The sequence below is a fragment of the Anser anser genome, assembly GCF_964211835.1.
Source record: "Anser anser genome assembly, chromosome: 22".
Taxonomy (NCBI): domain Eukaryota; kingdom Metazoa; phylum Chordata; class Aves; order Anseriformes; family Anatidae; genus Anser; species Anser anser.
The window spans coordinates 5,325,233-5,349,209 of NC_139743.1; the positions used below are offsets into that span (position 1 = coordinate 5,325,233).

General features: G+C 44.3%; 1 protein-coding gene and 1 long non-coding RNA gene across 6 annotated transcripts in view; one reads left to right on the forward strand and one right to left on the reverse strand.

Annotated features, from left to right (window-relative positions):
• ARHGEF12 (Rho guanine nucleotide exchange factor 12) overlaps positions 1-16,142 on the forward strand; it is a 77,138-nt gene extending 60,996 nt beyond the window's left edge. For all 5 annotated transcript variants that reach the window (XM_083808179.1, XM_083808180.1, XM_083808181.1 and 2 more), the window contains 12 exons: positions 1,198-1,298; positions 1,554-1,631; positions 3,060-3,135; positions 3,547-3,714; positions 4,221-4,308; positions 5,167-5,256; positions 5,408-5,484; positions 5,867-6,094; positions 7,963-8,448; positions 10,122-10,438; positions 11,187-11,259; positions 11,871-16,142. In XM_083808179.1, the coding sequence (XP_083664305.1) occupies positions 1,198-1,298; positions 1,554-1,631; positions 3,060-3,135; positions 3,547-3,714; positions 4,221-4,308; positions 5,167-5,256; positions 5,408-5,484; positions 5,867-6,094; positions 7,963-8,448; positions 10,122-10,438; positions 11,187-11,259; positions 11,871-11,881 (1,793 nt within the window). In that variant the 3' untranslated portion in view covers positions 11,882-16,142. The remainder of the gene's footprint in view (positions 1-1,197; positions 1,299-1,553; positions 1,632-3,059; positions 3,136-3,546; positions 3,715-4,220; positions 4,309-5,166; positions 5,257-5,407; positions 5,485-5,866; positions 6,095-7,962; positions 8,449-10,121; positions 10,439-11,186; positions 11,260-11,870) is intronic.
• On the reverse strand, positions 15,121-23,337 carry LOC310885193. The gene is made up of 2 exons (XR_014574595.1): positions 21,888-23,337; positions 15,121-21,579 (listed from the first exon to the last, which is right to left on the reverse strand). It is a non-coding gene; the product is annotated as an uncharacterized lncRNA (long non-coding RNA).
• Between the last annotated feature and the right edge of the window lie 640 nt (positions 23,338-23,977).

The following is a 23,977-nucleotide window of genomic DNA, read 5'->3' on the forward strand; positions in this document are numbered from 1 at the left end:
AGAATTGCATTTTGGAATAGGTGAATGGCAGTCCATGTTGGGTTTGAACACCTCTAATACCGTGTTCAGTTTTGGGCCCCTCACTGCAAGAAGGACATTGAGGTGCTGGAGCGTGCCCAAAGAAGGGCAACAAAGCTAGTAAAGCTAGTGAAGGGTCTAGAGATCTAGTCTTATGAGGACCATCTCAGGGAACCAGGAGAAAAAGCCTAGAGAAAAGGAGACTTAGGGGAGACCTCCTTGTTCTCTACGGCTACCTCAAAGGAGGCTGCAGCAGGGTGGAGGCAAAAAGAGGATTAATAGTACTGCAAAATGCCTTTACATGTTTACTAACAGATACCTGCTGCAGTCTAATTTCATTACTCGTAAAAAATATACTGCGCTTACAAGTTCACTCTAAACATAATTAAGAAAGCGTGTGATACTCCATTATCCTTGATGTCCTTGTTTATTTGCCAGTTAACTAAATGCATAATGTGGCTCGTGGTAGTGAGAATTGATGGGGTTCACCTATGTCTATTTGTGTATGATCAAGAGACATTGGCTGGAAAGGTGTCTTTTGTTTGTTCTTCCTGTAGTGCAAGACTGGTTTTTATAGTAAGGCCGCATGTATGTAGCCAGAGATATATATTTTTTAAGCTGTTAAAATAAATACAGGGTATCTGGGTGGAAAAGGCTATTAGGTAGCAACTTTTTGATATTCTCTATTATATTTTCTTTTTTTCTCTCTTCCAGTGTAAATAAATAAAGAATTGAATGCAGAAGCCAGTGGTCACTTGCTGAAGCAGCCACTCAGCAAAGCTGGGTCTTTGGCTAGCTGTCTGTGTGTGACTTCAAGCATCTGTCCCAATGCTCTCTTTGTACCACAGTGGAGTCTTAGTAAACTTTTAGTGTTACTCAGAATACTTCACTGATTCGTGTTTGTGCATTGAACAGTTGTCGTAAGCCCTTTAAAAAAGAAATATAAAAAAGTGCAGTCTGGGATGTCTGTGGTCATCATCAGAGTAGGGCAGACGGAATTCTCTCCCATCACAGATGTGTTCCCGTCATTTCACCTTTGAAATGGAGTGCTTTTATTGATAGGGTGTTCTGCAGATTTGAGTTCCCTTTCTCGAATTTTTGGACGGCAAACTGTGCTAGATTTGTGGCCTTTTCATCCTTTATCAGAGAACGTTATTGTATTTCCTTGTCCTCTTACAGAACTGCCTGAAGAGAAAGAGAAAGTGAAGAAAGCAGCAGATCATTGTCGTCAGGTTCTTAACCACGTGAACCAGGCTGTCAAGGAATCTGAGAACAAACAGGTAGGAGGTGAAAGGAGTGAGCATTAAGGGCTGGGGAGAAAGAGAGATGAAGGGAAAAAGACTGCTTAAGATGGCTAGAATCTCTGTGCTACTGACTGTATATTGTGCTTAAAGGTGCTTTGTGGCCCAAGTGTTCCTATGAGAGCAGGAATCCCAGGCCTTTGGGAACGTGGAAGTATTCATGATTGCTTGCTCTCTGACTCTAGTAGTTAGTTATGCTTATCAAAGTGGCCGTCTCCAATGCATTTTTTTCAGCATTTGGAAGATTATCAGCGTCGTCTTGACCTCTCCTACTTGAAGCAGTCTGAGGATCCCATGATGGATGAGTTCAGGGTAAGTCACGACACTGAAGTAATTGCTCGGTGCACCATTACTGCAACGCTATTGTTCAATTTGTGGCTCTTTCTACTGCAGTCTTCTGATGTACAATCAAATGGCCTTTGGCATATACATTTCTGTACAAAAATTAAAATCATTAGGTTCAGAAGCTTGAATTTTGCTGTATTCCTGAAGAGCTCTGGATGTAACAACATGGTTCTGCACATAGAAGAGCTGATAGAGCTTGTAAGTTGTGTGAGATAAATGTTAAGGGCCTGCAAGCTAATGCACTCCTGTATCACGTAGGAGGTACTTAGAGGATGGTAAATCTTACAGTGGGTATGCCTGTCACATAATCGTGTCTTAGTTGTGCTGTTGAAAATGGGGTGGCCTCAGGGAGTCATTATTTTAGGCTTTAAAAGAAGAGCTGATAGAGGTGCTAATTAGTGTAGGGGATCCACAGGTATAGCCAAGTAAAATTCTAAGTCCATTGCTACAAGTACTGTGGCTCCTATAAATTCTTCCAATTACATTAATAAAGCTGGTTACTTGGTGTCAACTGCTGATAAATGGAACGAGCAAAAACACGCTCAGAGCAAAATTAACTCTAGGAAATTTTCATGTTTCAGATGGATGATGATGTTTTGATACTTTAACCCCATTTCATTCTGACCACTATCTATGTCTGTCTCATGCATAGATTGTGTTGTTTATTTATCACTCCCCTGCCTTCCCCAAAGTCAGCGTGTATCCAAAGACATTTTTATATGAAGACTTCTCTGTAAAACTGTATTATGTAGTCTTCCACAAATAAACTTGCAAGCATTTAGTTAGGAAATGAAGAACTTACTGGCAGTTATGAAATCTTGCTGTTATTGATTGTAGACTCTGAGACTTGGAAGGAATGACTTGTGAAAATTGTCACTTCTACTTGCCTGCAGATCTAAATGTCACAAGCACTGAAATGTCTGAAGAATCCATTGACATTATAAAGTCCATCAGATCATTGGAATGATTTTTATATCAGTGTGTCATTTGTAGGCATACTTGACTTGCAAATAGAGTGCTGAAGCATTAACCTGTTATAATACTAGAACTGCAAACTTTGTATGGGATATTGGAAAAACTCCTCCTAGAAATCAGAAGACAACCTAATGCATTAGGAGCTTGACTTGGAAGGACAGTTCTCCACCCTGGCACTCCCAGTATCTGCAAAAGAGCAGTGAATGAGGAAGAATGGCAGCAAACACCTCTCACAAGATTTTGGTTTACAAGCGTACCTAATTCCTGATCCACCTTTCTTTTTCCATACTGGGTTTAGCTGCTCACTTCCACACTGAAGTGCCTATCTGTAGCTTTCCCTCTGAAATTCCCATGCTTTACCGTTCCATGCTTCTATAAAAATTTCATATTGCTACTTTTTTTTCTTTCCCTTGCTGGCAGAACTTGGATCTAACAAAGAGAAAAATGCTTCATGAAGGACCTCTAACTTGGAAGGTTAATCGTGACAAAACTATTGGTGAGTCCTGTTCATCAGCTGATGTAGAGTTGGGTTTGTATGTGTTTGCTGAGAGGGGGGGAGAGAGAAAGCATTTATGCAGTTTCCAATTATGATCTGTACTGCCACCTATAATAATGTGTATGTGTTTCTCAGAGCTGATTAAATTATTCTTGTCAATTCTGAAATGTGCTGGAGTATCATTAAGGCCATGCAGGGACACAGCAGTCAGTCGTGAGATGATCCAATCCCATCTGTAGCTCTCTGCTCTAGTTTTGATGAGGAAGATTTGCAAGCTTTGCCTAGAATGGCATAGCACTGATTAGTGCCTCTGCATGAGTAATCAAAAATGCAGCTTTTTTCTTTCTGCAGGGGTGTGATAGAAAACCACGAATCTTTAACTCATTCTGGGTTCTTTTGCGCTCTGTGCAGATCTCTACACTCTGCTCCTGGAGGACATTCTGGTGCTGTTGCAGAAACAGGATGATAAACTGGTCTTGAAGTGTCACAGTAAAATCTTGGCATCAACAGCTGATAGCAAACACACCTTCAGTCCTATCATCAAGCTGAACACTGTTCTGGTTCGTCAGGTGGCAACAGGTCAGTGTAACCAATGGGGAAAGCGAAGGAGGAAGCCAGAAATGAAGATTAGACAAAACCAACTGTCCTCAACTGATCTAGAGTTCCACAGTAGAACATGCAGAAATGCGTAGGCTTAATTCTTGGTTGTCCAACGTCTTGCTCTGTAACGCTGTATGAGCTGTTTAACTTCTCTGCATCGTTAATAACCTTTTTAGGCACAGCTTGAGTTATAAATAGACCTCTAAGTTAAAGTAGTCTGATTTTATTAGATGAAAGGTACTCTAGAAATGCAAATCATTATGAGGGAAAAGAGGGGAAAAATATGTCTCAAAGCAGTTTGAACTAACAGACATATCTCCCAGACAGAGAAAGATCTGTCTTTGTATATGATAGCATTATAGGTTTATTTCATGAACTCTTCTTTCACTGCTTCTGGTTGGGGTTATGTCCAGTTCTAGGAATTTCCAGAAAGTTGTGCTGAACAAGGCATCTAATTAAATTCCTCCCTCCCTGTGTTGCTCCAGATAACAAAGCTTTCTTCGTCATCTCCATGTCAGAAAATGGCGCTCATATTTATGAACTGGTGGCACAGACGGTTTCAGAGAAGAATGTGTAAGTAATTGGTTCGGTTCCATCTGCTGTGTGATTTGTTGTACTTGAGAGAACTTTTACATCTGCTTGTGTGTAGTAACTCTGCAGGTGTCCAGGAATTACCTGAGTTCCTTATCTAAGCTTAGCTGAAAACATGGTTATGTTTGCCTCCATGGGGAGTATCCAAGCATAGTATCTCCCAGCTTCTAAAAAGCAGGGAGAGGGTGTATACACATAAATGAGTGTATTTATATATACAGATACGTATAAAACAAAAAATCATACCCTTGCAATTCTGGTCTTATGTGACTGACTGCCAGATAAGTCACTGAAATCATCCTGCATCTTCCTGCAGAACTGCTTAGTTTTGCAGAGTTTGATACTGGCATCATCAGCATCCACAGTGCGTGAATGTGAGGCCCTACCTACACTTTTTCCTCTTTGGTACAAGTGCTTTTTCTTCCAGTGCATAAGCAGGGCATAGACTTGTACGATATGTAGCAACTGTTGTAGTGTGTCACATATTAAACTATTCAATTCTACGTGAAAGGTTACTTAATGCTTTCATATGTATTTATATATAAATACAACTGCTTCACTTGATGGCTCCTGCTAAGGTCCTGTCATTCATTTCCTTCTGCTGAGTAGTATCCTGGTGAGGTGAGCATTAAGCTGTGTGTTTCACTTGTGGCTGCAAGGTATTACTGAGGCACTGACTGTAACAGGATTAAAAAAACTAACGCAACAATGCAACAGGATTAGTCGTTTCCGTTGATAAGAAAAGCAGTGATGATATTAGCTGGATTTAAAAACTGTTGAATGGAGCAGTAGTCGTTGTGCTTCACGTCTTGCATATTTTTATTTGATATGTTTATGCAGGTGGCAGGACCTTATAGCTCAGATGGCAGGGACTGTAAAAATGGAGAGTGCCAGAAGAGTGATTCCATTACCACAGTCAGGACCTGGCGAGTAAGTAAAAGCAGCTGGGGGAGGAAGGGCTGGTGTTCTTTTTCTGGTAATCCCTCTTCTACTTGAAGATTGTCAGCCAGAGCTCTGCTTGTCATGCAGTAATTCAGATACAGGTGACTAAAAGCTTGTATTCATTCCTTCCTCCCTGCAGAGAAGAGCGTGAAGAAGAGGAGCAGCAGAAGCTCAAAGAGCAGCATGACATTCCTGCCAGTAGTCTACAAAGTCCAGGTAAAACAGTGGGCCAGGTAAAAAGTGTCCGTAAATTTTCTACGTAGAGAACAAAGCCATATTCCTTGTGTCTTGGGGCTCTTTTGGTAGCATTGACATTTTTCTGGAAAGGAGTGATTTCTTTATGAGTTATGTGGAGAAGAGATACTGAACGCCTTGGAAACATACCTCTTAGTATTTCCATCTCCTTTATAACTTGCTGAGTAAGAATCTTTTTTCCCCAGGAACAAATCAGCATTTTACCAAGCCCATGCTCAAGAACCGTATTTTACGGTGTTTTCAGCAGCACTGTGAAAAAGTTAATGTGAAGCAGAATTTTCTGCAGTTTAACATCATATTTGCCATAGTTGCTTAACGCGAATGTATGTTTTCTATTTACTAGACAAAGATTTGGGCCTAGACTCTTCCTTGATACTGAACGCTCAGACTTCTTCACCCACCATGTCCGAAAAGTCGGAGGTAGAAAGTCTTCTTGTGACAGAAAGACAGTTTGATAAAGTGCAGCAGGCAGACCTGACGCTTAAAGATACTTCTACATGTTATGAACACGCAGCCACCGATTTACCGTCGGTATCAGGAGGGCAGTGGGCATTGGATGCCTTAAGGAACTGTAAGTATCGTGGAGCAGCATCTGGAAGCATATGGTTCGGAGGTGGGAATTGTTAGATCAACCTTATGAAGCGGTGAGCTAAAATAATGCCCGCTTCTATGAAATAAAAATTTTCTCTGTGCTGTAGTACAGCACAGCAAAACACAGTGGATCTGACACGAAGGAATTATAAGTTCAAAATTCATATACCGAGCCCTTTGGATGCAGGTATCTCATTGTTTTGCTGTGGTTTTCCCATGTATAAAATGAGGGTAGTAATGAATTGTTACTTACTGCCCAGGAAGTGCTTTGATGACAAAATCACATTGCAGAGCTTTGTGCAGTGCTGTAAAGTGCCACGGCTAGTCAGCAGTTTTTTTTTAAGAGACGATGCAGTTAGCCTGTGGACTTAACATTCATAGCACCAGAGAAGTAGAGTAGGCGAAGTTGCATGAGTTGCAGAATATGATTCGGCTTTTCTTTGTTTTTTTTTTTTTTTTGCAAAATCATGCAAATGAAGTTGGATATTTTACACAAGCTTGACGAAGTCTAGGTTCAGATCTTCTGAGAGTCTGGAAGCTGTTTGGGTATGATTAGATTGACACTTGTGTGTATTGAAAGGAATTTTTCCCAATGGACAGATAATTCTGCAAGACTGGTTTTAGAGTTTTAAGCGCTTCCTCTGTTTGGTGGTATACCCTCTTTCAGAGGAAGGATGCGGGGCTCTGCAACCTACCTGATCAGATCCAGCGTTCCAGTTCCTTGTGTTTCTAAATATAACTTCCTAAAATTTGAATGAATTCATTAATCCATATCTCTCTCCCTGGCAACTTTGAAATGGGCGTAAAGTCCCAGAATTGTACGTGAAGGGAATAGTCTGTATTGCTTCTCTGTGGATCATTTGCTGTTACTCAAATGCAGAGCATTCATATCCTTGGCCCCAATTCCCTCTTCTCTCTCTCTCTTTTTACAAGTAACGACAGTCTTCTGCAATCTAATAGTTTACCTCGGATCTTTTTGATCCATTTGTGCTTCTCCTTTTTATGGGATTCAAAGCCCTCTTCTAATTCTGAAGGCTGTACAAATGTTCTTAGTAGTCGTTCTCAGAGACAGGTGATGGAGAACCTTAGTATGAGAAGTGTGTAAAGATGGTATTAGTGACCTCGCATCTCGTAACTGCTCAGGCTTCATAGAGCAGCCCTCTAGCAGCAGCTGTGGGTCACTCACGTTTTGACAAGAGCCTTCCTCTTAGACTGTCGCATTGTGTGAACTCGCAGCTTTTATTGGGTGCTACGTGAGCTTTGTGAGAACGAGCGGTGTACTTACGCTCTTGGCAGCATCGTATTTTTGTTTTGAACGATGTGTCCTTATTATGAAGTGTTTGGTTGGGTTAATTTGAGAGCTAAAGGAATGTGGGTTGAAGTTCAAATCAGCATAAATTTACAGGAAATTTTAGGGAAAATGTCTTCTATGTTTTGATCTGTTATTTGACGTTGGGTGGCATGTTCTCAATATGCTTATTTCTAAGGTGGGAATCCCTTGTTAGTGCTATTGCTTTTTAGTTCATTTGGGGGCAGGTAACACCCGGGCATTCACCTGCACTACGATTCACTTGCTGGGTAATTTCAGTAGATGATTTCTCTGTTTCTCCTAAGCAAGATGGAACTTGTTCCTGCTGTTTTTGCCTTTACTTGTAAGATGAAATGTGGAGTAAGGTGTTGGTACAATGTTTCAGACCTTTAATTTATTTTTACCCCTGTGCTTTCTACCAAGAACAATAAGAGGGCTGGCTGTTCTGAGATATCTCTGTTTGGCCTTTTTGTCTAGTTTAATCACTGTTAGGGAGAATATGGTCTGTGAAGCTTTGCCAACATTATCTCTACTTGCAGTGGACTTGCTGAAAAAACTGTTGGTACAGCAGCTTGGCTTTTCTGAGAAGGGGACCCTTGAAGACCGGCAGCGCTTTCCCAGGTTTAGGACCGTCTCTCAAGAAGCCCAAACGGAGAGTGGAAGTGAGCTTGGACTACAGCACTCTGACGATAACAAATTTCACCAGCCTGGAACAGACGGCATGCTTCCAAGAACCGAAACTAATGAATCCACAGCTAGTTATGGCCTCCGGACTTCAGCTGAATCACCAGCTTCAGGGGATGCCATGCAGCTGATAGGGAGAGACCCCAGATCGAGCAGTAACTCAGCAATAGACCGCATGAGTATGAATCTGGAGATCTCAACCGCAGAGCTGCAAGGGGTGGGCGCTGATGAGAGCGGGGAGCATTTTTTTGATGCGCAAGAAGCTCACAGTGATGAAAATCCATCTGAAAGTGAACTAATGGAAAGGAAGGAAGAGGAGGATGTGCAAATACGGATCTCAGGTGAGCATATTTCATTACCTCGTTGAATGATAGGCTGTCCAGATTTGACATTAGAGACCTGAGTTCAATTTTAAATAGGAAATACTAAAGAAAACCACAGTATGTTTTCCTGGTGAAGCTTCTCTTGCTGGTACAATATAGGACATTTATTTAAAGTTAGTTCTCTAGTCCTTGGCAGTTATTCTAGCCCTGAAAAGGGCTGTGCTTAATGATTTTTTCTATTTCATGAAAGAAGAAACTAAAATCCTGTGGGGTTTAACACACTGTGACAAACTGTATTTACAGAGGTACGGGCACAGTGCAAGCTCTCGATTGCTGTTGGCACTGGACCTTATTGTATCTCAGCTGACCATTGGGACCTATAGAGAAAACACTGGCCCTGAAGGCAAAGCCCTGCCTTAGTCCCTACACACAGAGCCCCCGTGACTCATACTATTTTTTTGTAGCTATTGTGTTGGCTTCTGCTGATTGAGCTTCAGAAAAGAAACTTAGAGTTTAGCTTTGCATTGTAATTGTCTCCAGCGACCTCACCCTCAGTCTGAAGCTCTTAAAAGCTTATCATTATTTCTATTATTATTACATTTGCTATATTTGGCACTTACCTGAGCGGCATCTCAAAGCATCTCTCTTCTACCCTTCAAGAAGGTTGTAGAGCTGTTAACTCAGCAGAAAACTAGCTCCAAGACAGCAGCTGTAAGCACCTTCATGGGACTTCGTGCACTTTGTGTTTGGAAAAGTCCTGTGATTTAGATCAGCCCGAGTGGTGACCCTGCACTAAATTTAGCACACAAGTTGAGGTTTATCTTGTGCATGTTATAACAGAAGTAGGTACTAGCTGGTAGATTCTATATGACTGTTAGTCTTGAAATTTCTTATCTGTGAATATGAATTTATGGATTCTATCATGAGCCAATAAATAAGCCAATTTGTGACCGTCCAAATGCTGCCTTCCAAGTATATATTTGTCTTTCCCTGAATTATGGAAACATTTTAAATTATTAAAACTGAGCCAACAACTTGAAGCATCTAATTTACTTGTCACCACTTATGCTGTTTACTTTCTTAACTGTGCAGGGACATCAAAATTAGATTGACCTGTTTTCAGTCAGTTCTGCTTCCACATGCTAGCTTTGCTGTAATATTGTAGAGAAATTATTCAATGTAGTGCTATTAGTAGGTGCAGTCGTGAATGCGTTTCTGTCTGTAATTGCTTTGTTTTTTTAATTACCTTCAGCAGGCTAAATTTTGAAGCTAACACATCTAAAGGGGTGCTCAGTACTGTAACCAGTAAGTGTAGGTTCCAAATCCAGCAGTCTGGTTTGTGGGTACCATTAATATTAAGTGCAGGTTTTTCAGATGTTATATTGGATACAGAGAGTTTGGAAAAACAAGAGGGGATGTGATTAGCTCGTCTAATCACGTAACTTTCAAACTGCAGTGCAAAAACCAGCCTTGATCTGTAAAGTCCCATTCAGAACCAAGCTAGTCTGGTCTAATATAATCACTATTCTGTGTAGTGTTCACAAATGCTTTTTCTTACCCATTTTAAAATGTCTCAGGAGATGGGCCTTTCACCACTTATCCTTCTTAAAGTCTGCTTAAACTGTCTACAGGTCAGTGGTTCTCGGTGATTATGGAACTGAGGTGTTCGTAAAAATCTGTTCTCTTAACAGGAAATTATTTGATCCTTGATGGATATGGAACGGTGCAGGAGAGCTCCACAGATGAGGAGGTATCATCTCTAGTTCTCCAGTGCACTGCAGGTGGCCACACCTCTTTGGACTCTGCCCAGCAGCAGCCTCTTTCCCCACGGGACACGCAGTCGGATGGAGGAAGCTCCCCGTTTGCCGAGGAGATGCTGGTCTCGCGCTGGGGGGGAGTGGAAGAGTCCTGCTCAGTTGTAGCAAGCCCTCACTTCTTGTCTTTAGAGTCGCGTGTGCAGATGATGCAGTATATTCAGAAGATAGAGAACAACCTTGAAAAGTTAAAGGTATAGTACGTTTCCATTTGCAGTATCAAGAGTTATCGTTTCCTCTAGATTTTCTTTTAGAAAAGAGTTTGAAAATAATTTTGCGGAGGAAGGCAGGCAGTTGTGCCTTTTTATGTGTTCGGCTCTGGAAGCTTTCGAAGGAGAAACTTGGTGCCATTTTGCTTGCAATACGTTGAGGGGCTACAACAAGCTACTAGTTGTAGAGGCAGGATGCATGTATATTACTTTGCATTTGGAGAGATTCCTCAGGGGTAGGACAAAACTGCATGTCTGCAGCATTGGAGCTTTGAAGGGACCACTAATGCAATGAGTATGACTTACCGACACATAAAGGCTTGCTGAATCTGTTGCATGTTGTTGCTAATGTTAAAAGAAGGTGGTAAGTTGCAGTAGGGTAATAACGAAGTTTTCAAACTTACTATATCCAAAATAATTTTTTGTATGTATTGGGGTTTGTCCATCCATCACAGCAATTGCTGTACTGACCCATTAAGTCGATAGCCAGACTTTAATCTAACTGAAATTTGAGGAAGAGGTGGAATATTGAATGGGAATGGAAGGCCTAATAAAAGTGCTGCCAAGGGAGTTGAGATCTGTTGTGGGTCACAGTAGTGGCATGGTCGATTCCAGTCACCCGCAGTGCAACTTGTTGTTCCCATTTGAAGCCCTCTTTGTTCACATGATAAAGGAGAAAAAGCCACTTGACTTTTGGTGTTCTTTTTTTTTTGTTTGTTCATGTGTGTTTTAGGAGGTTGAGGAAGACTACATCATCCTCCGTCGCCAAGGGCTGGCTGGATCAGCCTCCACAGGAGAGCACTCAGGTATGCAACCACACCTTCTACAATAGGTAACATGCACCATGTTGGCATCAGACATTAACCACAGAGCACAAAGTCAATTTTTAATGTTTCACACACACACAAACAGAGTTTCATCTACTTCAGCATCTCTCACAGGGCTGAGACTGTGCTGATTCCAAGAAAGGTCAGTAGAATCCATTGAGATTCACATGTGCAGAGGAGTTTGTTCCTTCCTCTGAAAAGGTTGTTTGCGAGCTCTCTCACCCCTACCTGCCAAAGACCGACATCTAAGGACGTACAACTTCTCTTTCAAAGAAGGCTAGATTGATGTAAAGTCCCAAACGAAGATTTTTGAACATGTAAAATGATTCCAATCTGTCCTTTCTTTCTCCGGGGTGTCTCTGATACTGTGTAAAGTGGCTGTCGTGGGGCTTTTTAAATTTGCCTTAGGCATCCTCGAGATGCAACTGCTGGGATTACTAACAAAGGTCTTCAGGTTAAATGTGCTCTCTCTCACATTAGCACGCTTTCTCTGGTAATACTAGTGTTCAGAAATGTTAGGCATTCACCTCTCGTTGCACCCTCTCCCTCTCTCACCACCACCCCCTTTTTTTTTTTTCCCCCTCCATCAGAGAAAAGCTAGTCATGTTTTCAGGAGTGGCTGAAGATTGGATGAAGAGTATCAGGACCCAGCACCTAGTGTCTTCCGTGTGGACTCTGAGACAAGAGGGTTTGGACCATCCAAACGTGAACCATACTCTAGCGAAGTGGGCATGGGTGCTTTTCCTGTGGAGCATCTGCACTATCTTGTCAGTGAGGGAGTCTGTTCTATTCTACTCCTCCTCTCCTTGATACCAGAAATTCATTTTTCAGAAAGAAAAACCAAACCAAATGTACAGAGCTTTGGGTGTAGGATATAAAAATGTATTTAGACATTTAAAAAAAAAATCAATGTATTTATTTGACTTCATTCCGTGTATCAAAAGCACATTTTAATTTTTTAATCTGCCTTTTTTTTTGTTCTATTTTAATTGGGTAGTGACAGTTCTAGCCCTTTGCATACAGTACACGCTGCCTCCCACTGCTCCTGAACCAAAGGTCAGGTCTGAGGGGAGAGGGTGTGCCTGTGTGCAGGTGTATCTTTACTTCACTGGACTGGACTCTGCACTCCCTGCTGGCAATCAAACTGCCATGCGAAGAGCTACTTATGAAGGTGTTAGGATGACTTGTGGCTGGAACTATCTATATTATAAAACTGCATGGGAAATACTCATGTCACCATGCGTGTAACGGGAATTTTCCATGCACTAAATAGCCAGGCACTTGGGCAAACTATTTTTCCCCCCCTCTCCCGTTAGAGGTCTCCTTTGTTGACATGCAAGATTAGGCTGGGAGAGGAGAAAGATAGGTTTAATTTTTTTTCTTGACTTTGTTGGCTTTGATCATTGTCTCCTTTGTAAAGTGATAAAAATACTTGGACCTGCAGCACTTTTGTAACTCTTCTCTGGATCAAAAAGAAAAAATGCAAACCCAGAAGTGTTTCAAAGATGTGGGGCAGATGGGTATCTGCCCCTGATTCACTACTGAATGAATAAGGGCTGCCATTTGAGTTAGCCACAGGTACTGCTGATTATAGGGCCAGTAAATTTTAGTACCTGAAAGTATGTCTTGCTGAGGGCTTGGGGTGTTATTTTTTTTATTTTTATTTTTTTTAAAAAACACTGATTTGTGCCAATGTGTTCTAACTGAAACAGAGATGCGCAAAGCAAAGAAGGCTGGAACAGCTCTCTAGTACTTCCTTATGCCTGTTCTAATGGGTTTTGCTGTTGTAATTCCTTCCAGTCTGGGAACAAGATGGTAAATACCAGCCTACCAGCAGAGCTAGTGCTGGACAGCCTAAGCTTGCTGTGCCTCTGCTCTGGAGTTGGCCCTAGGGCAGGCACCTGCTTGGCACAGGGTGGTTCAAGCTGTCCCCAGCGTCACAGACCTGTAAATCCCATTAACACATCAGAACTGCAATAGCAACTGCGATTGCGTGGATCGTGAAGTGCTGAGAATCTGTCTTTGGTCAGCATAAAGATCACACTCCCTGCTCCATTAAAACAAATGGTTTCTCTTCAGCTATTGGCAAAGAATCAGAGCTCTCTTTTTTTTTTTACTCACACTGGAAAAAAACACAGTTCTTGTTCTTCCAGTTAGAAATAACGCAAGGGATAAATTCATGAAAAGATGGACAGAGGTTGAGCAGAGAGGATTTGGGACCTGATCGTACGATGGAGCCGTAAGCCCTTTCAGAGCAGGGAGGAGTTTTCTCTTTTTTTTTTTTTTAGAACCAATTGCACAAAGTGTCATTTGTCACCAGCAGGAGCATTACACTGCCAACACAAGCCAAAGTGTTCTCTTCCATGCTGGCAGGAGCTGCTTCTTCCTTGGGACCCACTAAGGCCTGTCCTGCTGCACCTGCATGAATATACTGTCAGTATTAGCCGAGCGCTTCCTTTCTTACCTGGTGGGACCTCCCCCCTCACCTTCAGCCATACAGTTCCTTTGGTTATAAGCATCTAGACTTCCTCTGATAAGCCCCCGAAGTAGAATGCTGCCTTATGCTGATGTGGCATCTTTTTACCTGATCCGGCCAGAAAAAGAGCTGGGCCGTAGCCAGACTTGGTGTTCAAAGCCCTTTTTTTCCCTGTAGACAAGGACTCGTGTTCTCCCCACCCTCAAATCCCCTTGGTCAGTTGGCACGATGCTGGTCTGGGTTTACACACTCCAGAAACGGGAGCAGTTACTATGACCTTAGCTGTCTAAAAGCTTTCCAGTAGGTTCCCTTGCTTGATTGAAAATCGCCATCAAACCGTATTAAATAGCTTACTCTGGCTTTTCAAGACTCCACTGAAAACCAGCAAGGACAGGACCTGTGAAGGCCTGGTTGCTCAGTTCTCTTCCCTTGTAACTGAAGACAAAATCCTTGGCTCTCTCGTTTCTCCAGGTTGCATGAATTTTAAGGTCGCTCAGATGGGCCGTGGAGGGGCGATCGCCCACATGGCCTCTGACTTTTCCACTTCTGCTTAAGCATTTTGTAGTGTCATCCACCGCCGTGTTGTCTCTTCTCTAAGAGTGTAACGCCAGTGAAAAAGCAAGCTGGGAACGCAGAGCATTCATGTTGCCATCTCATCCTAGCGTTTCTGCCTCTGGAGCTGCTGGAGTGAAGTTCTCCACCGTCCCCTAATGGATCTGGGCCAGGAGGAGGTGAGGTGCGATTCTGTCCCTGTCTCCTCTCAGGATGTCTAAGGGGAAACAGCCTCACTTTCTGCTAGGCTGATGGTGATGGCAGAGGAGCCTTTGGGGCGGATGACACGGGGCAGTGTGCAGTGCAGCAGACTGCATGCACGGTGCTTTAAGGAGTGTTAGAGGGGAGCGACCAGTTGTATGGAAATTGTAAATGTCACGCTGTGCTCCGTCCTGTTTGGGTTTTGTTTTCACCTGGCCTTCTTATGCTACATCGATCATCCTCACAAATAGGGCATTACTCTAAAAAGATGACGGTGGGGTCAGGGATCCTTTCTCTCCTGTGTGCGGTTACCTGCAATTACGAGGGATTCCTCGTTACTCCCTAGCACATCTACTGTACGGCAGACCTCAGGCCATGGCTTGCTGTGTGGAGGGAGCTGGAACTCAAATGCACTTTTCAGGATTTTCATTTTTCCCCCTCTTTAAGCCATAAGATTACCCTTTTTAAATTCCAGTTCCCAGTGTAAGAAGGCATTTTAATTTGTTCCTGGCTGGTGATTGTACATTCCCTTTTTCAGACTGGACAGCAGAGCAGGACAGTGATCTCTGGTTTGTTTGCCCCGGCCCCTCTACTCCAGTGGTTTTTGTGTGTTTTTGTTTTTTTGTTTTTTTTTCCCTCTCCCAGTATAAGATGAGCAAGGGTTTCTTAGCATGGGAACAAGGATGTAGTACAGCAACCATCTTTCATGTCCTTCTGAGATGTGCTTTCTCTTCTCTGCTATTAAGGGTTCTTCCTCATGGACCAGAAAAAAGAAAGAAAAAAAAAAAAAAGGTGGTCTGGATGCTGTCTGGGAAGGGAAGTTTCCTTCTCCCCTAGAGGGGTAGAGGATGAAATGGCAAGATGCTCTTTGGCCACTCTGGTTCTCTGAACGTGCCGTGTTGCAGGGAGGGAGATTTCTTTAACGTCCCGTAGGTGGGATCAGAAGGGAGGGTATGGAACGTGAACCTGAAGAGCTCAGAAGTCCAGGTGGGTTTGGTCAGCTTTCAGACAGCACTATTCCGCTTTCCATAAAGCAGATGTTCTGAATTGCAGATACTGTCCCTGTTGTTAGAAGAGGGGTCTGATGCTTCTGCGGGTGGCCCTTGGTTGTGGTCTCAGTGCTCGATGGTATTTGGTATTGTTTTCTCTCTGTTCCCCAAAGAAATCCCTGACTTCCCTCCCCGTCCCCAAAGGTGCCAACTGACAAGCAGATGTACTGCAAAAGGGATACTGCAGCCAAAACACTGCTGTTTTGTTTTGGATTAAGTCTTTTGGAGCTCTCTTCATACTAGAATATTTTTATTTTCTTTGTACAACATACAATCATGTACTCTTAACAGAGATTTACTTTAAAGAGAAGAAAAAAATCTGGAAGTATTCTTTAAAAAAATACACAAAAATCTTTATTAATAATCCTGTATTTTTACTGATCATGTTTGAATGTCTAAAAAGACTTTATTGTTCTAATTATCCAGATGTATGTTTGTAAAATAGCTCTTTTATGACTTAGCTGATAAGGTTGTATGTTTCTGGAATTAAATATTGGTCACTTAAAAAAAAAATATCTGTTTTCAGGATCTGGGAAATAGAAAATTTAAGCGTTTCAAATATCATTAAATAAGCTTAAAGGAAACGTGCTTTGACTGCTGGATTTTTTGGGGTGGTTTTATTTTAATTACTTGGAGCATTTGGCAGGACAAGCTGTCCTGACGGGCCAGGGAAGCTTTCATCTGGTGACTTCGCAGGATCTGTAGCTGCTCTGGTAAACGTGGAATGCCCAGTTCTCCCAGTTAGCACCATTCCTGTGCACTGGGGCTCTCCCTGGAAGAGGGAGCCAGAGCGATGCCCTCCTGTGCCCAGAAGTGTTTGGGCCAGGTGGACAGCTGGCTCTAGGCGATGAGTTCACTGCAAGCACCCAAACCTCATCCTCATCCTAACCTCACAGCACAAGAGAGGGATGTGCCTGGACTCAGCAGGTTCTGCTTAGAGAGCATCTTCTATCGATGTAACCCGTTTTGTGTGGCTCCTCCTAAGGTGGGTGCCCAAGATGGTCCTTTAAAATGAATACCCACAGGAGAAAAATGAAAAAAAAAAAAAAAAAAAGGAAAGAAAATAAAAGAATAGAAAGGTGTGGGTGTGGTTTTACCAGCAGTCTCATAGGAAGGCAGTAATCTGACGGGGGTGTACATGGTGTATAATAAGAGTCATGCTAGGCCTGGGCAAAAGAAAGCTCATGAAATCAGAGCAGAGCAGCGCCTGCTTGGGAGCTGCCTTTTAGAGTGGTGGTGGTGGGTTCCTTGCCACATGCAGTCTTTGTTGTATGGGGAGGAATGTCCCTGTGTCTTCCCTTTAGTATGGCCCAGTAAGGAGGAATTAGCACAGAGCACGGACTACAAGGAACCACAGATCTGCCACTTGGTCTGAGCTGAGAAGGATGCTTCAGGAGGTTCCCCACGGTAAGTGGCGTCCCGGTTGCTTTGCACAGCTTGCAGTGCTCCCGTGGCCATTGCACTTGTTTCTGCAGTTGTTGGATGTGATTTGGAAGTGGGATATTGCCATTTACAGTGAATTCCTACCTGGCTACAGCAGTTTTGTGTTCCCGTAGTTCAGCACCTCACCTGCTGCCGTGGTTGTTTGTAAGTTTCTAGCAGTGTGGTTTTAAATCCAACCAGAACAATTATCCAGGGAAGTTAAGCGAGTTGATTTTATTAACTTACAAGCTTATTCTTGTTTTCAAAATGGAATCTAACTGTTGGGGCACTAGGGGCTGTCAGTGCGTAGCCTTTCAACGTGACGTTAGAGCTCAGTACCTTGCCAGTTTTCATTATTGAGTCTCGCTGCGCTAATTTTTCCCCTGAAGCATAACTGCAAGCGTTTGCTGTTCGACTGGAAAAAAAAAGAAAGCTGCACCTTCGTATCAAATGTCAGCCAGGGTTCATCGGGCTTAAAGGGTAGTTTGCTCGTGCGCTGTGTGAATTTTTTTCCTTCTGCATGCATTTGGTTTTAAACTCTTTACCTTTGAAGAAGTTTGGTTTCTTCCTGGAAGTTCTTTTTGAGGCTGCCTTTGAGCAGACAGTCTCAAAAGCGTTCACAAAGACAGCGCGTATGTGTGAAGTGATGTGTGCGGCAGAAGGCTCGTGTTTTGCCTGGCTAGACTCCGCTCTGTTTTACCAAGTTGGAGTTTCTAGAAGAAGAAACTTCCCCCTTGTGCTTGGCAGCCCTTGCCTCCTTACAAGATGTGGGCTCGAGCGCCTGCGGGGACATCGCGTATCGGGAGCTTTGTGTTGCGGGAGCACTGGAGGCTTCTCATTCCCAGGCATTTGCTGCCTTTTTTTTTTTTTCCCTCCACTAGGATCAAACAGGAATTTGAAAGAGAAGCAAAGCTGAAACTTGCCGTTGAGGGAACTTGCAAATTTTTTAATAGGGAACATCTGTGCTGTGAGTTTTGTGCCAGGGACGCTGTTTTGCTGTGTTATCTGCAGAGGATGCTTTCCGTGAATCCCTGTCATTTAGCAGTGTTCCCATTCTCACCCTTTGACTTCCCTGGTAAATGATGTCCCCGCATTTCTGGTGGTCAAGCCAATAAAAATAATGGAATTTAGAAAAAAAGAAAAAAAAAACCCACACCCAAACAGAAAACAAACTAAATCAGATATACTTCTGAATATTGAGTTCTCTTTTTTTTTTTTCCTTCTGCAGTATGCATGTGAAGCTTCTTGAGAGATTACTTTATTATAATTGGTAATCTGAGCTCTATTATGCTTTCCTAATGATGCCGTTCGTGTTTTGCCTATTTAAATGTTATTTTATATATTCCCTTTACTGCGCTGCTGTAAATAAATGATTCAAAATAAACAGCTGAGATTCTGCTTTGTGTCTTCTCCTGCAGCCTGTGCCCTTGAATCCCAGCTAGGGATGGGGAAGAGCCGTACCGCGTCTTTCAGAGCTTTCACATCCCTGGTCATGGAATTAATCTCTCCTTGCTGCCTGCCACAGATAGGGGAAGAAAACACCAGCGAGGATTCGAGGAGCCTTCCTTCCGATGGCTTCGTGTCGTTTCTGGGTTATGTCTGAGGTATTGCGGTCATGCAGCGTGCTCCCAGAAACGCCAGAGTGCTTGGTAGTGGCTGTGAATATATCTTCTGTGGCAATGCCTGGTACTCGTAGCTGGAGCTGATGCAGGCTTCACAAGACTGATCTCTGGGCCAGAGAGGCTGGAGTCTAAGCGAAGCCGCAGCCTGCTTTGGGATCCTGATTCTCAAGCAGTGCTGACTTTGTAGGGCAGCCCCTGAGCCACCCACCTCCCAGTCGTCTTTGTGAAGTCTCTCCTCGCCTTTACCCAAGGGTATTCACGTAGGTCTTAGGGATGTTTACCTACCTAGAGGTATTTGCTGCTCTTGCTTGCACAGCCACTCATTCCTGGATTATTGGTTTGTAGGGTTGTTTTTTCATTGTCCGATTAGGGTGGCGGTTCTCTCCTACCAGCACCATCCCAAATGGCAAAAGCCTTTATTCCATTTTATTCCAGGAATATTTTTGGCACTGGTGACTTTGTTTTTCCTGTGGATTGCCTATAATGACCTTTTCTTTTTATCGACTAGTCAGTGCGTTTCAGGTTGTTGCCGTTTTTCTTCCCTGAAAATATTTATGAAGGTTGGAAGAGAATGGAGGTTGCCTAGTCCCTGGCACGTGTTCCCTGCCAGTTGGTCTGGTTATTGTGAAGGCAAATGCATCACCAGATAGATGAAGCCAGGCAGGGCACGGCTCTCAAAAAATTGGAAGCTTGGGTGAGTTTGCTTTGTGTGATCCAACGTTTTCGTGTCAAGTGCCTGAGAGCAATGGCACAGTGTGGGATTGATAGCTAGCGTGTGTCTGCGTTGAGCTGTCGGCTCGGTGACCACTCCAAACTTTTTAGACACCTGTGATATAAAAGAGTAGGGTCAGGATTGCTTCTGGATGAGGGGCTTGGACAGCCAGAAGTTGTGATGTGATGTTCGGCTCCGCACTGGAGGAGTCAGAGCTGTGCTGGGCAGAAAGTGAGAGAAGTAAGGGAGCAGGAAAATACATCTGCACGTGTCAGAGCCATTCTGCAAGCTGGAAGCGTTGCAGGTTGGTTTCCAGCCCCACCAACAGACTTGGGCACCTCTTGGAAAGCAATTCTGGGAGACGAGCATTCCTTGCTCGAGGTGGCTCTGCAGACCCCTCCTGCATTTCTCTATCACAAACCGATAAACCATCAGGGCTTCCTTCCCCTGCTTCACTCACCGAGCATCTCTTCCTCCCCATCTTCCTCACCAGATGGGAGTTCACAGCTGCAGATCATCAGCTGGGCTTTTGGCAGGATGAAAGGCCCAAAATAACTCTGCCGCTTTCTTGCAGTAGTTTGTTTGTTTCCAGATGTCTGCAGCTTATTCAGCGTGAAGTATTTTCCCTGATCAATATTTTAACCTTCTTGTTGATATTTACTCAGTGCTGTTGAATACGCTGCATTAAGTGGAGCTCCATGGATGGGAGAGTAAATCTACATTTCTATCAGCTCTCTGGAGGTTTTGCAATAATTCATATTATCTGAGTTTATTGTTATACTAGGATATTAACGAGCCCATTTTTCCTTCCTCCTGTCTCTTGAAGCTTCAATTCCGATGCCAGTGCTGGTGCTAAAACAACATCTCAGTTCTGAATTAGCATGGAAAGGAGAAAGCTTCGCGCTGGCCTCGTCAGCTCCAGTTGGAAATGCTTTGGTTCTGGTTTTATAAAGGTGTATTTGATGGAATTCCACCTGTCCTCCCTTTGACCTTCGTGATGAGAAGGAGATTAAGCCCTTCTCTGTGGGTCTTCGTTTTTGAAATGGTTTCTCCTCCTCCTCCCTTCTGCCCTCTCCTCCCAAAACTCGGAGGCCTGATGAGGGCACCCGGGGCAGCAGAGGCGCCCTCCCTTTTCTCCAGCAGTTCTGGTCCTTGCTTACTATTCAACACGAGAAGCTGATTAAAGAACTGCCTGTTCCATGTTCTGCCGCGCTTGCCCTTTTCCTAGTATTTCACCTCCAAATATTGAATTTCTGTTTATTTATTTATTTACCATAACTTCCATCCTGGGAGAAAGAAGCTCGCAACGTTTCGAAAGCCTCCCTGCCCCATTCATCATCATCATTTCAGCGGCTGTGCGCAGCACAAGTCAAATAACCTCAATTGTATCTTACAGAGAACTTTTTTTTCCTTTTTATCCCTCTGCAATTTCTTTATTTGGCTGTAACAAAACTGCCCCTGTCGCTGCCGAGCCATTGCTCATCTCTTCCATGAGCCCCACACGTCCCCATCAGCAAACGGGAGAGCAACCGGGTGCCTCCCAAGGCTCCTTGCCTGGTGAGGTGGGGATTTAAGGGCAAGCTAACGTGTCCCAGAGCGAGCCACAGCCGGAGCAGGGACTCCTGGGGTGAATTTTGCAGCCCTGGAGCCTCAATTTTCCTCCTGGGGCAGAGGGGACATCGGGCACGGCAGAGCCCAGAGCATCCCTCGCTGCCTTCCCTCGCTGGTGGGCCCATCACATCTCTCAAGCCGGTTTCCTTCTTCATCACGCTCTTTGCTTAATTATTTCTCACCTGAAAGTCTATTGAATCTTCTGTTTTCAAAAAAGAGGTGGTATTTTTTTTTCCCTTGCTTTATAAATGACTGCTTTTATTTTTCTTTGGTGTGTTAATGGAGAAAACATCTTTTGATGGCAGTAATTACAAGGGAAGAGAACACCAAACAGCAAGGAACACGAAGATCCAAATGAAGATAAACGCTTTGCAAGTAATCAGCCCAATATTTATTATTGTCTGAAGAGGCTGGATCGCACCGCAACGGCACGGGGCTGCAACCAAAGGTGCTCAGGGATTTGCCCTGCAAGCCTGTGTGATGCATTGGGCACTAGCTATATATATATATATATTTATATGCATATATATTTATATAATATGAGATTAAACGGTAGCCACACAATACAGGGGCTGTGGGTGCCTGCCCCAAATCCAGCTCCAGGATCGCAGATGCCGTTCCTGACTTGAGCTCCCTTCAATTCACACACATTTCCTTTTTGCATAAAAAAGAAAGAAAACAAACTGTTCCACAAAATGTTCCTTATTTATCTAACTCGTCCTACTAACTTTCTTCGAGCCATCTAAATATATATATATAATTAGATAGGCTTTTTTTATGTAACTACCACAAGATACTTATTCCACTACCCAGTTCTTTCAAAGCTGCTCTTATCTGTAAAATGATCTAATTTGGACATATTCTATTACCACTAGAAAGTTGTTATGAATCTTGAAGGAAAAAAACCTGGCACGTATATAATAGATTTATTTTTTATATTTCAATCGAAAGAGAAATCTTGCCTTTTGCAGTGCCTTTTATCCCCGCAATCTCTCAGTACTTCGCGCGTTTGACTGCCTCTTTATACGGTGGTGCTGTTATTTACTCTTCTGCTGAAATCCAGACACCTATGAAGATAAATGTGGCAGTTGTTTAAATGATTCACGGCTCAACTTGGTGTCAGTTTGAAATCAGAGCCCCTCTTCGTGCAGCTGAGAGGGAGAAGATAATTTAATTGCTCGGGTACGTAACAGGCAGCGAGGCGTGGGGTGGTGGCTGTTTCCCCCCAGCTCTTTGGGTTTACCCATATTGGATTTTCACAGGGGACAAACCCTCTGCGAAAACAGGGGCAGAGCCACCCACCTGCGTGGCACGGCCTTTTTTTACACCCAGCATGGATGCAGGGAGCAGGGCTCTGCCCCCAGCACCTCTTGGGGGCTTCGCCTTCCAGCCACACCAGCGCCTTCCGCAAACGGCATTTTCTGGGTCATGGCAAGCAGCTCGCAGATAGCCTCATTCATAAAATGACCGAACTCTATTTTAAAGCCAGTCGGATGCCTTCCCTCCCCCTGCTCTCCCCACACACCCTTTTTTATTTTTTATCAGGAGGCAGCTTCAAAATCTCCCTCAAGGTTACAGTCTTTATTCCCCAACCAGATTTATTTGCGGACAGTTTAAACCCCGTTTGTTCCCTCGCTGAATTATCTCGAGCACAAAGACACCAGGAGCTTTTAAATAAAATACAACTGTCTCAGGAACCGGAGAGAGCAAGTGAAATTGGAAATAATTGGAGCCCAGCTATCTTGGCTCAAACTTAGCGGCGAGACTTGTGGCAGGAGAGCCGGAGTCGTTTAAGAGGAGGGGAGGAGAAGAGCAGGGCTCAGCGCATCAGCCGTGGTGTCCTGCGAGATGCTCCTTGGGTGGGACTGCTCCTGGTGCTGGCGTAAAGGAGGGCGTGCGGCCGTGCCATGTTGTTCCGTGCCTGGGTAGGTGAAAACCATGGCCAAAACATCCCAATGTTGCGAGCCTGTGGATGCAGCCCACATGTTGGGAAACGCTCTGCTGTGCTGAGAACAACAAATTCCTGGCCTGGTGGCGGGCAGGGTCCTGGTGCGAAGGCGCAGGGATCGCTCAAAAAGCGATCGCCTTGTGGCTGCTGTCCTGAGGGAAATGATGTGCAAAAGGGATGAGCTCAAAGCACCCCGTGCCTGTTACCTGTGCGTCTTATGAGTAATTTGTCTCTGAAGCAGAGGCGTCGCTTTTTTTCTTTTTTTCCTCCTGTGAAGTTGTTTCTCTTCCTCCAGCTTATTTCGGTTTCCTCGCGGCAGGAGGGGAAGATGAATTTCCATCAAGCAGCACTTCATTGCTCCTAACGCAAGAGTCCAGTTAATTGATGGTTTAGAAGCTTTGTTTTTCCTCGCTATTAACAAACAAACAAACTGGAAAGCAGAGCCGCAGCATGGCAGGGAGAGCTGGAGCCCGCGGGGACGCTGCTCGGGAAGCTGGCCCTGGCTGGCGCTGCGTTTCTTGTCTCTGCGCTATAGGACAGCCCTCGCGGTCCCACTGCTGGCTCCCAGCACCAGGGGATACCTCTTGCCCACACGCGTTGCTGTGCGGGGGGCAAAGAGGAGATTAATACTTCATGCGAAGAATTTTAGGAGGTGGGCGCAAGAGTGTCTTGTCCTGTCCTTCTCAGGCAGGGCGGGAGGAGAAAGCACACGGGGAGAGGGAGGGCCCTGGCCCCAAGCACTGAGGGCTGGGATGCGTGGGGAGAAGGCGCAGCCCTTCCAGAGATCAAGTGGTCCTTCCACAGGTGCTGAGTCTGGGGAAAGTGCTGCTTTTGGGGAGCAGCTGCTCCGGGTGCCCCCTCCATCCCCCCTCCTTCCATTCCTCCCTGCATCCCCCCTGCCCCCATCCCTCCCTCCCTGCATCGATCCCACCTCCCCGCATCCCACCTCCCTCCCTCCGTCCCTTCCTGCCTCCATCCCTCTCCCCAGCCCACCTCCCTCCATCCCTCCCCGCATCCCCCCTCCTGCCCCTATCCCCCTCCCATTTCCCTGCCCCCCCACCTTCCCCATCCCATTCCTCTGCCCTCCCCCCCCCGCATCCTTCC